This window comes from Puma concolor, chromosome D4, assembly GCF_028749965.1.
Source record: "Puma concolor isolate L17-30 chromosome D4, mPumCon1.1.hap2, whole genome shotgun sequence".
Lineage (NCBI taxonomy): Eukaryota > Metazoa > Chordata > Mammalia > Carnivora > Felidae > Puma > Puma concolor.
This window is the reverse complement of record NC_141679.1, coordinates 88,108,101-88,124,095: the sequence shown is the minus strand read 5'-3', so window position 1 is coordinate 88,124,095 and position 15,995 is coordinate 88,108,101. Positions and strand designations below refer to the sequence as shown.

Sequence of the window (15,995 nt, the reverse complement as noted above, 5' to 3'; positions counted from 1 at the left end):
GCAGCGGGGGTTAGCGGATGGAACTTCGAGCCAGGCTGGACGTCTGCTGCACCCTCCATCAGGAAGGAGGGCCCAGCAAGCTGCCCCACGCCACCCCCCAGACAAAGGGTTGTGAGATGCCTTAGTGGACCCAATTCCAGGGGCAATCTGGCCCCACACTGTGCTCTCGGGGAGCCGCTTGGTCCCCCTCCACGTATTAAAGGAAGTGTTGGGGTCTGTCTGGTGCTGCCCAAATGTGGCTTCTCCCCAGAGGTCCAATTTTCCTGATCAGTGGCCTGTCCCAGGCCATGGGGGCAGATTCTCCAGTGAGGCAACCTGGGACATGACCTTCGCCCTTGTACGCTCAGTCATGATTTGGGGGAGGAAGACAGGATTTGTCACCACCCCTGATCTATGGAAGCGTCAGGTTGGTTTGTACTGAGAGAGGCTTAGGGCGGAGGAGAGGGGGACCCAGACCCTTCAATCTGAGTGACACTGGAGAAGGTGTGTCCTTTCCTGGGGCAGGGGCATTTCAGGGACTGCCTGAAATGAGAGAGCTCCTGCCGGGAGCTTCGTGCCCTGCAAAGGGTGGGCCGCTTTGTGCCCCTGGCCACAGGGCAGCGCAGGGATGGTGTCCGAACCAGGTCTCCAGAGTCTGCACTCCTGGCCTGGGGCTCCCACCGCCACCTGCCTCACTGCCAGTCAGCAGAGACCAGGAATGTGTCACCCCTCCTGCAGGTGCGCAGGAGGGGCGGGCAGGGGGAGGTCCTTCCAGTGGCTGTGGCTTTGCTTGCACTACAGAGACCTGACCACAGGGCCACAGGAGCACCCTGCCCTCAACTCCGCCCGCCTGCCTCTGAGAAGGGGCCCTTGGGTGGGGGGCTTCCCTGGGCAGGCGAGGGGCTAGCACACAGGGTTACCAACGATTTGTAGCCCTCCAGGGCATCGCCTCCCACACTGCTGGCCTGAAATGGTTTGTACAACTTCCTCTCCAAAAAGGCAGGTGGCGACAAGCCCGGCTGTGCCCTCTACCACCCCAAAACACAGAGGGGGAAGGGTGTGAGCAGCGCAAAGAGTTGCAGAAACCACCCAGTTTCGCCTCGCTGAGCACCAGCCACCCACGGTTTCTGTCTCCAGTGGATCCAGACTGGCCCCTCGACTCCAAATGTGACCTAGAGCCAGCTCCAGGCTGGGTCCTGCCTGCCACAACCCAGCCCTCGGACCTCCTGCCCCAGCACACCCCTGCCTATAAGGAACGTGCCCCGGGTCCCTTCAGGGACAGACCCCCCTCCCCCCCCCACCTTACCACACCAGCCCTCCCGACAGAAGGACTCTGCAGCATCCTATGGCAAAGACAGGCTCCCAAGCCCAGGTCGGCAGGACTGGCCCGGGGCCCGGGAATCTGTATTCCCAACAAGCTCCTCCCGGGTGCTTCTGGGAACCACGGGGGCGGGAGAGGACCGCCAGCCCAGGAGCCTCAGGCCATCCCGACCACCCCGAGACACTGAGCCTCCTGAACACCTCCCCCTCCTCCGCCAAAGGCCTCTGCCGGGCCCCCCGCGGAGCCACGGCCAAGCCACTCACCCGGTTGGCCGTGACCGCCAAGTTCTGGAGGTTCTGCAGGAGGCCGATATCGGCGGGGAGGAAGGTCAGGTTGTTGTGGCTGAGGTCCAGGTAGCGCAGCTTGCGGCAGTAGAAGAGCTGGGTGGGGATCTTCTCGATCTTGTTGCGGTTCAGATAGAGGCGCTCGAGGTTGGTGAGGTTGCCGATCTGGATGGGGATGTAGGCGATGTGGTTGTACCACAGCTTAAGGCAGGTGAGGCGGTGCAGGTGCTGGAAGCTGATGATCTCCTCGATGGTCTTGAGGTTGTTGTCCTTGAGGTCGATCTCCTGCAGGTTGTGGAGGCTGAAGATGGAGTGTGGGATCCGCTCCAGGTCGCAGCGGATAAGCTCCAGCTCGGTCAGGTTCACCATCTTCTTGAGGCTGTTGAGGACGATGAGCTTGGTGCCCTCGTTGTTGATGGACAGCTTCTGCAGGTGCACGCCCACGTCGGTGACCACCTGCGGCAGCTTGCTCAGGTTGCTCTTGAGCCGCAGCACCTTGAGGCGCTTGAGCTCGCGCAGCCCGTCGATGACGATGTAGCGGTTGTTCTCCGCGCTCAGGTTGCCCGTCAGGTGCAGCTCCTCCAGGGTCTTCAGGCTGTAGATCCACAGCGGGATCTCCTTGATGTCCGTGAACTTGATGTGCAGGGCCCGCAGGTTCTCGCGCAGGAAGGCCAGGGCAGGCGCCTCGATCTTGGCCGCCGTGTGGTACAGCCACAGCTCCTTGAGGCCCGTGAGCTGGGCGATGCTGGGCGGGATGGTCACGTCCGGGATCAGCTCCAGCTTCAGCACCTCCAGCTCCACCAGGTCGAACACGGTGTCGGGGATGCCGCTGAGCATGAACAGGTGCAGCTCCAGCTTGTCCTGCGCATTCTTGGTGAGCCGCTGCCGCAGCTTGTCCAGCGTCCACTCGTTGTTGAGGTTCAGCTGCCGCAGCTTGTTCTCGCTCACCTCCGACAGGAAGACGGCGAAGCGCTTCGAGTAGAGCGGGTCGTACTGGTCGATGAGGTGGAGCATGAAGGCGAAGTCGTTCTTGACGTCGGGGATGTCGCTGTAGCTGCTCTCCTCGCGGATGGACTCGAACGAGTACTTCTTGAGGGAGCGCCGCAGCATCCACCACAGCGTGTACATGCAGATGAGGCCGTAGAAGATGACCAGGCTGATGTAGAAGGACGCCAGGATCTTGAAGAGCGTGGCCAGCGGGTGGGCACAGCGGTAGGTGCGGTAGCCCGTCAGGCTCTCGATGTCCACGGTGCAGTCCACGTCGAACTTGATGTTGTGCACGTAGTAGACGGTGTAGCAGATGATGAGGATGAACTTGACCACCTTGATGATGGTCTGCCGCATGTAGAGGCGGTACACGATGTCCCCCTCCTCCACGTGGGTGCGGAACTTCTTCACCTTCTCGAACAGCGCCTTGGCCTGCTCGCCCTCCTTCTTGTCCAGCACGCCCGTCTCCGAGCGGTCCACGATGCCCTGCTCGATCCGGGACTTGGTCCGCTGCAGCATGGGCACGGTGGCCTCCACGTCTTCGCTGACCGTCGACGACTTCTTGTCCATGGAGCCGTTCATCTTGCTGAAGGCCGGCTTGGGGTCGCTCTCTTCCACCACCGTCTCGGACAGGGCGCGTGTGGTCCAAGGCGAGTCGAAGCACTTGAGCAGGATAGACACGAAGTGCTCCAGCTTCGAGCTCGTGCGCGGAAACTTGAACCAGAAGTTGCTGCAGGCCAGGAAGATGAGCGTGTGCAGGAGCACCAGGTAGGGGAAGTACTTGGCGAACCAGTGCAGGCGGTTCTCATAGCACACGGCATCCACGTAGTTGTACTGGTGACGGTCCAGGTCGTACTTGATGCCCGTGGGGCCTGCGCCGGGGGTCGGCAGGACCGTGGAGTTGGGGTAGGTGGGCTCTGGGCCAGGGGCTGCCCAGCCCCGGAATGAGTCGTTGCAGGAGTCCTTGGTGACCCACTTACAAGGCAAGCAGATCATCTTGTCCTGGGTGACCTGCAGTGTGCCCCCAAAGACCGCGATCATCAGCATGACAATGGAGATGTAGTCGGTGAACACGTCCCACCATGGCTTCAGGATCCGGTAGGCTGGCTGCGTGTCCGCAAAGTAGCGGAGCTCTGTCACTGGAATCATGGTTCAACCTGAAAGGGACCCACAGGAGGGGGTTACCACAGGGCGGCCCGGCTGTCTGGGACCCAGGAGACGGCGCACCCATTGTCCAACATTCCACCTTGAGTCGGGTTGGGAGTCACAGCCCTGCCACGCACAGGGTGGCCCACCGATCAGCCTCTGTCCAGAACTATGTGGCCACCAGGCGGCTGGGACACCAGCACAGGGGAAGGCAGGTGGCCTCCGGACTTAGCAGACGTGAAGACCAAGAACTGAGGTCGGGACCCACGCCGACAGATGGCTAAGGTGGCCTCGCCCTGCATTCCAGCAGGACCATTTGGGAGTTCCTGTCCCCAGGCTGCATCCTATTAATGATCAGACTGACCAGAGGGGCTTGTTGAAAACTCCCAGTTCACTTGGAACCAGGGCTGTGATGCTGCCCCAGTGACCCAAAGAGGTTTCCTCCAAGTGTGAGAAATCCCAATGGAGAAGAGGGGGCTTGATGTGAACTCACTTTTTTCTTTTTTTTTTTCTTTTTTTTTTTTATTTAAAAATTTTTTTTCAACATTTATTTATTTTTTGGGACAGAGAGAGACAGAGCATGAACGGGGGAGGGGCAGAGAGAGAGGGAGACACAGAATCGGAAACAGGCTCCAGGCTCTGAGTCATCAGCCCAGAGCCTGACGCGGGGCTCGAACTCACGGACCGCGAGATCGTGACCTGGCTGAAGTCGGACGCTTAACCGACTGCACCACCCAGGCGCCCCCTCACTTTTTTCTTTTAAGTTTATTTATTTATTTTTGGGAGAGACAGAGACAGCGTGAGCAGGGGAGGGCCGGAGAGAAAGAGAGAGAGAATCCCAAGCAGGCTCTGCATTGTCAGCACAGAGCCCAGTGAAGGGCTCGAACTCACAGTGAGACCATGACCTGAGCTGAAACCAAGGGTCGGACGCTTCACTGACTGAGCCACCCAGGTGCCCATGAACTCACTTTTGTAAGACAAATAGGGAAATTCAAAAAAGTTCTATGAGGATGCATGTAATTATGTCCCTACTGGATCCTGAAGGGAGTCTTTCTTACACACACACACACACACACACACACACACACACACACACAGAGTAGGGGGTGCGGCCAAGCAGAGAGAAGACAAGAAAACAAGACCAATCTCCGCCGCATGCTGGATGATATCACAATTATTATTATTCTTATCATTATTATTATTATTATTTATTATTATTATTATCTCTGGCCGTGTGCATCTGCATGTGTGTGTATAAGGAAATTAAAAATAGCAGCGTATTATCTCCCTGGAGAGTTCAATTCGGCAGGTCTCAGGTAGAGCTTACACTTGACTTTGGTGACGCTAATGATCGGCCAAGTTTGGGGAACACTGCGTAAGAAGCCACATTCAGGAAATCCAGCCAGTGACATACAGGAGGAGTGCAACAAAATGAAGGTGCGAAAGGAATCCTGTGCTTGGGCTGTCTGCAATCACCCTGCCAAGATACACTGCCCTTACAACTACTGGTCTGCAAGACTGTAACGAAATTTTAAAAAGTACTCTATGTTCACCAGAGAACGCTTGGGGAAATATAAAAAAGCATAAACACAAAAAAAGAGATCCCTTGTAAGAACACTGCCAGGGTTACCCACTGTTAACTTTTCAATGCGTAATAACCTTCCAGTCCTTTCTGTGCATATTTTTTAAAATAAAATTGTGAATTTTATTTTACTCCCTATTTTCCAATGTAGAATCTAGATTTTTTTTTTTAAGTTTACTTATTTTGAAAGAGAGAGAGAGGCAGAAAGAAAGGGAGAGGAAGAGAGAACCCCAAGCAGACTCCACACTGTCAGCAAGGAGCCCAACGCGGGGCTCGATCTCATGCACCATGAGATCATGACCTGAGCCGAAGTCTGGCATTCAACTGACTGAGCCACCCAGGTGCCCCTAGAATCTAGACTTTAAACCAAGGTTTAAGTACTTGTATTTTGACAGACTGGTCTGTTTCTCTTGGGAGACGAAGCAGGGTGCTCAGACTACGGGACTGCCCCCCTCATTCTGACTGTTGGTAATGTTAATAATGACCACGGTAATAAAACATTCATAAAACGGGCTTCCCTGCAAACACCAAATGTGTTCCATCCTCTTTCCAGGGCACACCGGGATGGGTGGGAAGAAAGCAACCCAGGACTCTGAGAAGGAATCGGGGCACTCAGATGGACGTGTGCCAGGCACTGGGCTAGCCCATACCACGGAATCCCTTCGATGCCCACGCGCAGGCCTGTCTTTGGCCTCGTTCCACAGACGGGGGAACTGAGCTCAGGGAAGTGAAGTCACCTGCCACGGACACTCTACGACTCAGGGCAGAACTGGGACTGAACCCAGGCCTGTCCCTCCGCCTCCCCACTTGGGTCGTCACTGCTGCACGGGCTTGCTGTCAGCGTGACCATGCCAAGAGGCCACACCCGGGAGTCCAGCTTCCCTGCCCCCCTGGGGTTCCCAGAACTCAGGTCACCACGGGGCCAGTAGACACCACCACCCTCCCTGGGCCACCAGCTCCAGCCCAGGGGTCAGCCCTCCTGGCGAGAAGGCCTGGGCCTCTAATGACTGGCTGGCTCCTTACACCGCCCACACTCCTGGGGAGGGGGCACCCCGGGGAGGGCTCGCTGAATCACGCAGCCAGCCTCCAGCTGAAAGAGACCCGGATACTTGTCCCTCCCTCGCCAGTTCCCCAAGCCCACATCCAGGCAGGCACCCAAAGGCTGGGGACGGGAAGGGAGGAGGGGCCGAGACCGAGCGCCCGAGGGCGTGCACCAGCCTGCCCCGGAGATTCCAGAGAGAGGCGGCCAGGCAGGACGCCAGACGCTGGGGGCGGTGCAGTTTACGACCAGGCAGGATGTGGTTGCAAACTCACAGTTTTGGAGGGAGGTGGGTGTGCCAGCCTAGTGGGGACACCCGGTCTCACGGTGAGGAGTGGCCTCTGGGCCCTGCCGTCCTAGGGCTTTGCACATGTGGCTTCCTGACTTCTGAGGTGGGAACTGTGCACAGCTCCGTTTACAGGTGAGGGAACTGGAGGCCGACAGAGGGAGGAAACAGCCCAGGCCATTCCAGACCGGCATGTCTGGCTCTTAGCTTGCCCCCGACCCCAAACACCTGGTCTCAAGCACATCCTGAACTCGCTGCCATCCAGCCCTTGGCTCAGCCTTCTGGGGACGAGTAAAGTGCCCAAGGTGTGTCCACGCCTCAGGGGCCTCTGTGTCCAGTGGGAGCTCATGGGCAGTGGTGGGAGACACAGATGCCGCCTCCCTGCTGAGAAGAGCCTCGTGGAGTCTCAGGGTGCAGAGCCAGGGGCCCTGGCTGGGAGTTCGGTGCAGGCCCGGCCCCGTGGGGGTGACCCTCTAGCTGCACCCTATTTCTGCCTCACCTCTGCCACCAGCTCACTGTGGAACTCTGGGCAAGGCACTGCCCCTCTCTGCTGGGGTTTTGGAAGAAATCTGGAAAGAAGGTGCAGGCACCAAACCCCAGGCTTTAGTCCCCAGGGATGCGAAGGAGGGGCGCCCGCTCCAGGGGCCCCCGACAACAAACAGCTAGGTGGTAGGGGCAGCCCCCTCCCAAGCAGCTCTTGCTGAGGCTGGGGTGGGGCAAGCCAGTGGCCAAGAAGGCTGAGCTGAGATCTGCCGGGCAAGGTCCTCGCTGGCTTTGGGCCTCAGGTTCTGCACAGACACCTCACAGGGCTGCTGGAAAGTGTCCACAGAATTTCACGCTTTTACAGTGCTTAGCGCAGAGTGGGGCGGGCAGGCAGGCGGTTCAGGCACCTCCTCGTCTTGCTCCTTCAGGGCAGGAGTCTTTGGTGCATAGTAGGTGCTCAATAAAATCAGTGGGTCTCAAGAGAGGACCCGAGAGGACGGGGCAGGAGTGGGACGCAGGGAAGGGCAGGGCCCAGGCATGGCGGGGAGGGAGGGCAGCAGCGAGTTTCAGGTGGATGTGGGCAGGGCTGCACATCCTGACAGGGAGGAAGCGGAGGCTCCGCCCAACCCCGAGGGCCCCTGGGAAGGAGACAGAGCCCCTCACACCCCACCCCGCCCCAGGTAGGGATCTCCAGTGCAGGGACCCGCCCCACGAGCCAGTGACTCAAGAGCACTGAACATCCACAGGGGCAGCTCCTGTTCCCAGACTAAAGACTCAGGGCCAAGTCCAGGATGAGCACATTGTTCCAGCACCCATTTTTTTTTTCTTTTTTTTAAGTGAGCTCTACACCCAACGTGGGACTTAAACTCATGACCCTGAGATCAAGAGTCATGCTCTACCGACTGAGCCGGTCAGGCACCCCCCCCCCCCCCGCCACCACACCCATTTCTTTATCTCCAAATTTCACTGTGGTAATATACACATAACATAGAACTTACTGTTTTAACCATTTTTAGGTATGTCATTCAGTGGCATTAAATACACTGCCATTGTCGTACAGCCACCACCACCAGCATGGGTCTGCTCTGTCCCCATTAAACACCAACTCCCCACTGCCCCCTCCCCCAGCCCCTGGCAATCGCCATTCTACTTTCCGTCTCTATAAAGTTGACTATCCCAGGTGCTCCGTGAACGGAGACGTGCAACAAGATTCGTCTCTTTGTGTCTGCCGTATTCCATTTAATACAGGGCCCTCAAAGTTCATCCGTGTCTTAGCACGGGTCAGAATTCCTTTCCCTTTTAAGGCTGAATGATATTCCCCACAACCATTTTACAGATAGGGAAACTGAGGCTCAGAGAGAGAAGCCACTGGCCCAACTTCACACTGGCTGTAAGTGACAGAGGCCACCTTCAGAGCCAGATCCACAGTGGAGCCCGGACCTGCAGCAGCTCCAGGGGGCCACCCGGGTGGAGCAGATCCCACCTGGAAGCAGACCCCTGTGCTCAGGAGGGCGCCACAGGGAAAGGGAGCAGGTTCAAGGAAGTGGGGATCTCGTTTCCGGTTACAGAAAGCACTCCGCCCAGGACGGTTCCTGGAGGCAGTGTGTTCATCCCCTCCCCGCACTGAGCCCCTCCCCAGCTTGCATCGCCTCCGGCCAGAGGAATAGCTTGTCTCCCCCATGGCCTGTTTCCCTGTCCCAAAGGGGGCAGAGACTCTGTCGTGGATATGCCCACATCTTGTAAAAGGTGGTCAAGGGACCGAGGGGCATGTGATCCCAGGCCTGTGCCTGCCTTGGGCACCTCCTTTCACACTGTCTGTGGCCCACCCTGAGGTCAGCCAGCAAGGCTTGGCTCTAGAGCTGCCGATGCCACCAAACACCCCCTTGTCCTGGCCACCCCTGCCTGCGGCCAGCAGGGAGGGAGCAGTGTGTCCAGGAGCCAGGACTCCTTTCCCTCGTGGCACGTTGGTTTCCCCAGCCATAAAATGGGGGGTGGGGCGGGGGACACAGATGCCCTGCCAAGCTCTCAGGACTATCAGAAGTCACTGAAATGAGTTTTCCCAAACTGCCCGTGTATGGCCCATCGGTCAGGTGGAGAGCAAGCCCCAAGCTACATGATGTGAGCTTAGAGCTGGAGGGATGGCCGGGCTAGTCTGGGCTCTGTCCTGAGTGGTGGAGTGACCCTGGGCGGGCGTCTTCATGTCTCTGAGTCTCAGTGCGCCCCCATCTGTGGGATACGGCTAAACCAGACATGGGCCGGGCCCCCCAGAGCAACCCCGACTTCAACAGACAGTCAGGGGTGGCTGAAAAGTGCACAGAACAGGAGCACAAAGGAAGGAAATGGAAGGAGGAAAACCACCCAGAGGGCTGGCAGATACCAGGCAAAGAGACACCGGTGGGTGGGGCCTGGCCCACAGTGGGCGGGTCTGGCCCACTGTGGGCGGGGTCTGGACCACTGTGGGCGGGGCCTGGCCCGCGTGGGCGGGAACGAGGATGCGACCTTTTCAATGGAACGAAGTAGCTGTGTATGTAATACCATTTTGGAAAAAAAGCAAGATCCAGAAAAATAAATAAATATAATCTCATTCTGATTAAACCCTTGACCCACAGTCCCTGCACCGTGGGGAGGGGCTCCCTCTCCGAGAGGGAATAAGAAACAGAATGAAAAGAAACTAATTTTTTACCAACATGCATTATCTTTGTGATTGATAAAATAGTAGAGTTCAAAAGAAACAGAGCCTTAAAAAAAAGAAGAAAAAGAAAATCAGTTCTCATGTGGGGATCAGGTGTTCTTTTGAAGTTCTGGGAGGGCAGTTTGGGGAGGGCAGTGGGGAATTGGGTCAGATCAGGTCAGGTCTTTGCCCCAGGAGATGGAGAATTTGGAAAGGATCCTGAATAGAGGACAAAGATGAACGGGTTGAACTCAGGGAACTGAGAAAAGACAAAAAGGCAATGTGCCTTGCTGTCCTCTGAGCTCTGGGCTGACTACTTCTTTTCCAGAATGGACGCCTCACTCTGAGCTACAGACTGTGCCCTCCTAGAAGTCAGGGGTTAACATCCACCAGTGAAGTGGGAGGCCAATGGCTGCACCCAAGTAAAGCTTCGGAGGCAGTGGGCAAGAGGCCACCCAGGGGCCGGGGGCCAGGGAGGCTAGGAGTCCTGCAGGACAGAGGCCACCCCAGACTCATCCGGGGCCCTTGTGCAGAGCCCAGAATACAGCAGTGGAGACAAGACCTGCCGATCTGGGTGGAGCTCAGGAAGGAGGCCGTAGGAGGAAGGATGGCAGTTGTCTGCGAAAGAGCAGGACAAAAGTCAGTTACAGGAATGTTCATCAGAGTATTATTTATGCCCTGGGAAAATTGGAAACAACCCAGATGCCCATTACTGGGTGACTGGTTAAAGACTCATTAAATGATCAGATGATAAAACACTATGAAAGAATGAAAACTTGTTAGAGCAAGACACCCAATGACTTGATAAGAGGAAAAACGTCAGAAGTATGCTACCTGCAAAGAGTAGGTAATAAAACTGTGATGGAGTAATTCCTCCGTTACGAGTTTTATGTATACAAATAAAACTTAACACACACATTTGAACCATATTGGCAGTGACATCAGACTGCTGTTTATAATTTTTTTTCACTCCAAACTTACCTCTATCTTCTATTACGCTAGTCAGGTAATGAAGTTTGGTTTTTTGTGTGTGTTTTTTTAAGTTTATTTTTTTCAGTAATCTCTACACTCAACGTGGGGTTCAAACTCATGACCCCAAGATCAAGAGTCACATGCTCTTCTGACCCAGCCAGCCAGGAGCCCTGAAAAGATTTATTTTTATTTTTATTTATTTATTTATTTTTTTAATTTTTTTTTTCAATGTTTATTTATTTTTGGGACAGAGAGAGACAGAGCATGAACGGGGGAGGGGCAGAGAGAGAGGGAGACACAGAATCGGAAACAGGCTCCAGGCTCTGAGCCATCCGCCCAGAGCCTGACGCGGGGCTCGAACTCACGGACCGCGAGATCGTGACCTGGCTGAAGTCGGACGCTTAACCGACTGCGCCACCCAGGCGCCCCGAAAAGATTTTTTTTTTTTAAATCACAATTCCAAGGGCATCTTTTGGGATGAGCACTGGGTGTTGTATGGAAACCAATTTGACAATAAATTTCATATATTTAAAAAAATAAATAAATAAAAGATCAACACTTCAATTTAAAAAAATAGCAATAAAAATACAATTTGGGTAAAAAATAATAAAATAAAATAAAATAAAATAAAATAAAATAAATAAAATAAAATAAAATAAAATAAAATAAAATAAAATAAAATAAAATCACAATTCCAAGGGATCAAGCATAGCTAAGACAATTTGGAAGAACAAGGTGAGAGGAGACTGACCACAAAGATATAGGAATTCAGCCAATGTGGTATTGTGATGTAGGGATAGATGGATGGATCAAAGGAACAGAAGGGCGAGCCTAGAAACAGACCCTGAAATGTCTGGAAACAGACATGAAGAGTGTTAGCTTTGCAGGTCGAGGGAAAGAATGGGCGTCCATGAATGGAGCTGGCTCTCAGGTACTCACGTGAAAAAAAGCATAGCCTCATCTACTTCCTTAATATGAAAATAAATTCCAATGAACCAAAGACCTAAGACAAAAGCTCCAAGAAGGCCAACATGGGCAGGGCTCGATCCCACAACCCTGGGATAATGACCCAAGCCAAAATCAAGAATCAGACCCTCAACAAACTGAGCCACTCAGGTGCCCCAAAAGTTGAAAGTGTTTAAAAAAAAGGGGCACCTGGGTGGCCCAGTTGGTTAAGCCTCCAACTCTTGGTTTCAGCTCAGGTCATGATCTGGTGGTTCGCGAGTTGGAGCTGTGCATCAGACTGCACTGACAGCCCAAAGCCTGCTTGGGATTCTCTCTCTGTCCCTCTCTCTCTCTCTGCCCCTCCTGTGCTCTCTTAAAATAAATAAACTTTAAAATTTTTTTACGTTTATTTATTATTGAGAAACAGAGCATGAGCATGGGAGGGACAGAGAGGAGGGGAGACACAGAATCCGAAGCAGGCTCCAGGCTCTGAGCTGTCAGCACAGAGCCTGACGCGGGGGCTTGAACTCCAGAATGGTGAGATCGTGACCTGAGCTGAAGTCAGACGCTCAACCGACTAGACCACCCAGGCACCCCAAAATAAATAAATAAACTTTTAAAAAAAAAAGAAAGAAAGATCTAAGAGATCAACTTAGGATGAGAAAGGATTTCCTATCACAAAGAGTACAAATCCTTACAGGAAGAGATTGATATTGTGATCACATTAAGTTCAAATAGGGGCACCTGGGGGCGCCTGGGTGGCTCAGTTGGTTGAGCGTCCAACTTCGGCTCAGGTCATGGTCTTGCAGTCTGTGGGTTCGAGCCCCGCATCGGGCTCTGTGCTGACAGCTGGGAGCCTGGAGCCTGTTTCGGATTCTGTCTCCCTCTCTCTGCCCCTCCCCCACTCATGCTGTCTCTCTCTGTCAAAAGTAAATAAACATTAAAAAAAATTAAAAAAAAAATAGGGGCGCCTGGGTGGCTCAGTCGGTTAAGCGTCTGACATTGGTTCAGGTCACGACCTCACGGTTCGTGAGTTCGAGCTCTGCATTGGGCTCTGTGCTGATAGCTCAGAGCCTGGAGCCTGCTTTGGATTCTGTGTCTCCCTCTCTCTCTTTTCCTACCCTGCTCGCACTCTGTCTCTCTCTGTCTCTCTCTCAAAAATAAATATTAAATAAAATAAAATATATGCATATCAAAGAACATAATAAAAAACAAGTAAAAAGAACGCGCAGATTTGGAAGAGATATTTACAATGTGTGTAACTACCAAAGGTTACTATCCAGGGCAAATACAGAACTCTTACAAACACAAGAAAGAGACAATCCAAAAGAAAAAAAAAAAAAAAAAAAAAACGGCAAAATACATAAACAATTTACAAGAACAAAATGCAAATGGAATTTAACGCATGAAATTAATTCCTAATCTCGTTACCAATCAGGAAATGCAAATCAGATGCCACTTCATTCCCCTGCAACTGGCAAAAATGCTGAATTCCTAGACGAGGAGTTAGGATGCACATATCCTACAATCCAGCGACTTCTCTCCTAGTTATAGATCTCAGGGAGTTGTTTTACACACATGAGAAGTCACGGACAAGAATGCTCTCTAAAGAGTTGCTCCTAACAGCCCCAAATCAGCAGCAACCCATCCATCAACGGGAGAAAGGATAAATCATTACCGTCGTACAACGGAATGCTAAAGCAATGAGTTAATGATCTATACCTACATGTACTAACAAGAACGGACCTCAGAAACAACGCTGAGCCAAAAAAAAAGCTACAGAATAATGTTATGTCTTATGCAAGGTTTTCTATAATGTAACATATCCATGTGTAGCAAAGCTATAAAGACATGCATGGAGACCCCCCAAATCAAGATAATTTCATCCAGAGAGGTGAAGCAAAAGGGCTCAGGGAAGAGGCTTCGCTTATGTCTGAAATAATTTGAGACAGAGACAATCTAGCTAACGCAATGACTGTAAAAATTAAGGACCGACAAAGCTGAGTCCTGGATACAAAGATATTTGTTCTGGTTTTATACTCTTCCATGTGCTTAAATTATTTCATACAAAATTTTCCAAAATCATCCTCCGTTTCTACCCCCTCTGGTGGGTCCTCTCTCTGGTCCTCACACCTGCCAGGTTCAGCTGGAGGCGGCTGCTCTGGACCTACTGCTGGGGCAGCAAATTCAAATCCTCCTTCCAACTGGCCTGCTCCTCACCTGTGGTCTCTGAGGATCCTAGAGAACACGATACCACCCCTGCCTGGTCCTGCCCTGTGCCCAGCGAGCTGCCGAAGCGGGTAGGATGCAGTCAGACCCTTTCCACATCACAGCAGACGCAGGCGGGGAGAAGTGGGAAGGTTCCTGTGGCAAGGCCGGAATATCCCTGCCCCTGGAGAGTCCCTATCTTCCCCCTTGGTGGCAGGCAGATCGCGGAGGGCACAGAGAGCAACAGCTTTGGATCTGGGAAGACACAGGTTCAAAAGCAGCTCTCCTGTGAAATCATTCCATGACCCTGGGAAAATTATTAGCCTCAAGCCTCTGTTTTTACAGTTTTAAAATAAGAATAGGGGTGCCTGGGTGGCTCAGTCGGTTAAGCTTAAGCATCGGACTTCAGCTCAGGTCATGATCTTGGGGTTTGTGAGTCTGGGCCCTGAGTCCTGCATCAGGATCTGCACTGACAGTGAGGAGCCTGATTTGGACTCTCTGTCTCTCTCTGTCTCTGGCCCTGCCCCTGCCCAACTCATGCTCGCATGCACTCACTCACGTGCTCTCTCTCTCTCTCAAAAATAAAATAAATTAGGGGCGCCTGGGTGGCTCAGTCGGTTAAGCGTCCAACTTTGGCTCAGGTCATGGTCTCACGGTTCATGGGTTCGAGCCCCACGTTGGGCTCTGTGCTGACAGCTTGGAGCCTGGAGCCTGCTTTGGATTCTGTGTTTCCCTCTCTCTCTGCCCCTCCCCTGCTCACACTCGGTGTGTCTCTGTCTCTTTCTCAAAAATAAATAAATGTAAAAAAAATTTTTTTAATAAATAATTAATAAACTTTTAAACTGAGAATAATGCTACTACCTCATACATCTGTATACAGTGACCCAAAAGATGTCCAAGAGGTATTAAAAAAAAATCAGGGTGCTTGGGTGGCTCAGTCGGTTAAGCATCTGACTTCACCTCAGGTCATGATCTCACCGTTTGTGGGTTTGAGCCCCGTGTCGGGCTCTGTGCTGATAGCTCAGAGCCTGGAGCCTGCTTCAGATTCTGTGTCTCCCTCTCTCTGCCCCTCCCCTGCTCATGCTCTGTCTCTCTCTCTCAAAAATAAAGTTAAAAATATTAAAAACAAACAAACAAACAAAAAAACAAGTACAGAGTCTCAGGTTTGCAAGATGAAAAAAAGTTCTGGAGCTCAACGGGGGTGAGGGCCGCAGAATGGTGTGAACGCATTAATATGCCACTGAACTGTGCGTTTAAAAATGGTTAAGATGATAATTTTACTTGTGTATCTTACCGCAATGATCCTATTCTTGTTTTTAAAAAATTGCATCCCTAAGTTATTACTGTATGCATAGAAAAATCTGGAGAGCTATACATAGAACTATATTCAGTTAAGTCTGAGGGCGGATCAGATAGCAGAGGGTTGTCTATACCATATACTCTTCTGTTATTTAAATTTGGTACTTTTCTGAGCAGGAAAAATACCTGGGAAGAAAACCAGAAGGCCGTCCTCACCATGCAGTTTCTGACGACTGTAAAAGTTTACCAGAAGTACCTGCCGTGTACTGTGTTAGGAAAAGGTTGGTCCACCCCTGCCTGCCCCACCCAGGTGGCCGACACTCCACGGGGTGCTGTCCTCACTGCTGGGAAGCAGCACCCCAGGTTGGGTCGGCTCAGACCCTGGGGACAAATGACTTTTCCTCTGAGCCTCAGTTTCCTCAACTGCAAAATGGGAATATTACCGTACCTGCCTCGGAGGCTTACTGTGACTACTCAACATAATGCACCGTGTGGCACAGAGGAAGGTGTTATGCTTACCACAACCCACCTGTCGCTGCAGAAAACCCTCCCGGAACTCAGTGGGGGAAGACACCCAGGTGAGGGCTGAGCCACAAGGAATGGCATCTCCAAGTACAAACCAGACCCCCCAGAGCCCTCCAGGACCTGCCCCCGTCTCACAGACCACACTCAAGGGCCTTGAGCTTCTGGAGCCCCACCCAGGCTCAGGACCCCAGGAAAGGACGGAGGTAGAGAGCTGGCGATTTACTCTCAGAACCACCCCTTAGGTATCAACCGATGTCGTTGATTTCCT

General features: G+C 52.9%; 1 protein-coding gene across 3 annotated transcripts in view; it reads right to left on the bottom strand.

Annotated features, from left to right (window-relative positions):
- LRRC8A (leucine rich repeat containing 8 VRAC subunit A) overlaps nucleotides 1–15,995 on the bottom strand; it is a 30,244-nt gene that overhangs the window by 5,627 nt on the left and 8,622 nt on the right. For all 3 annotated transcript variants that reach the window (XM_086684214.1, XM_086684216.1, XM_086684215.1), the window contains one exon: nucleotides 1,564–3,728. In XM_086684214.1, coding sequence (XP_086540340.1) covers nucleotides 1,564–3,720 — 2,157 coding nt within the window. In that variant the 5' untranslated portion in view covers nucleotides 3,721–3,728. The remainder of the gene's footprint in view (nucleotides 1–1,563; nucleotides 3,729–15,995) is intronic.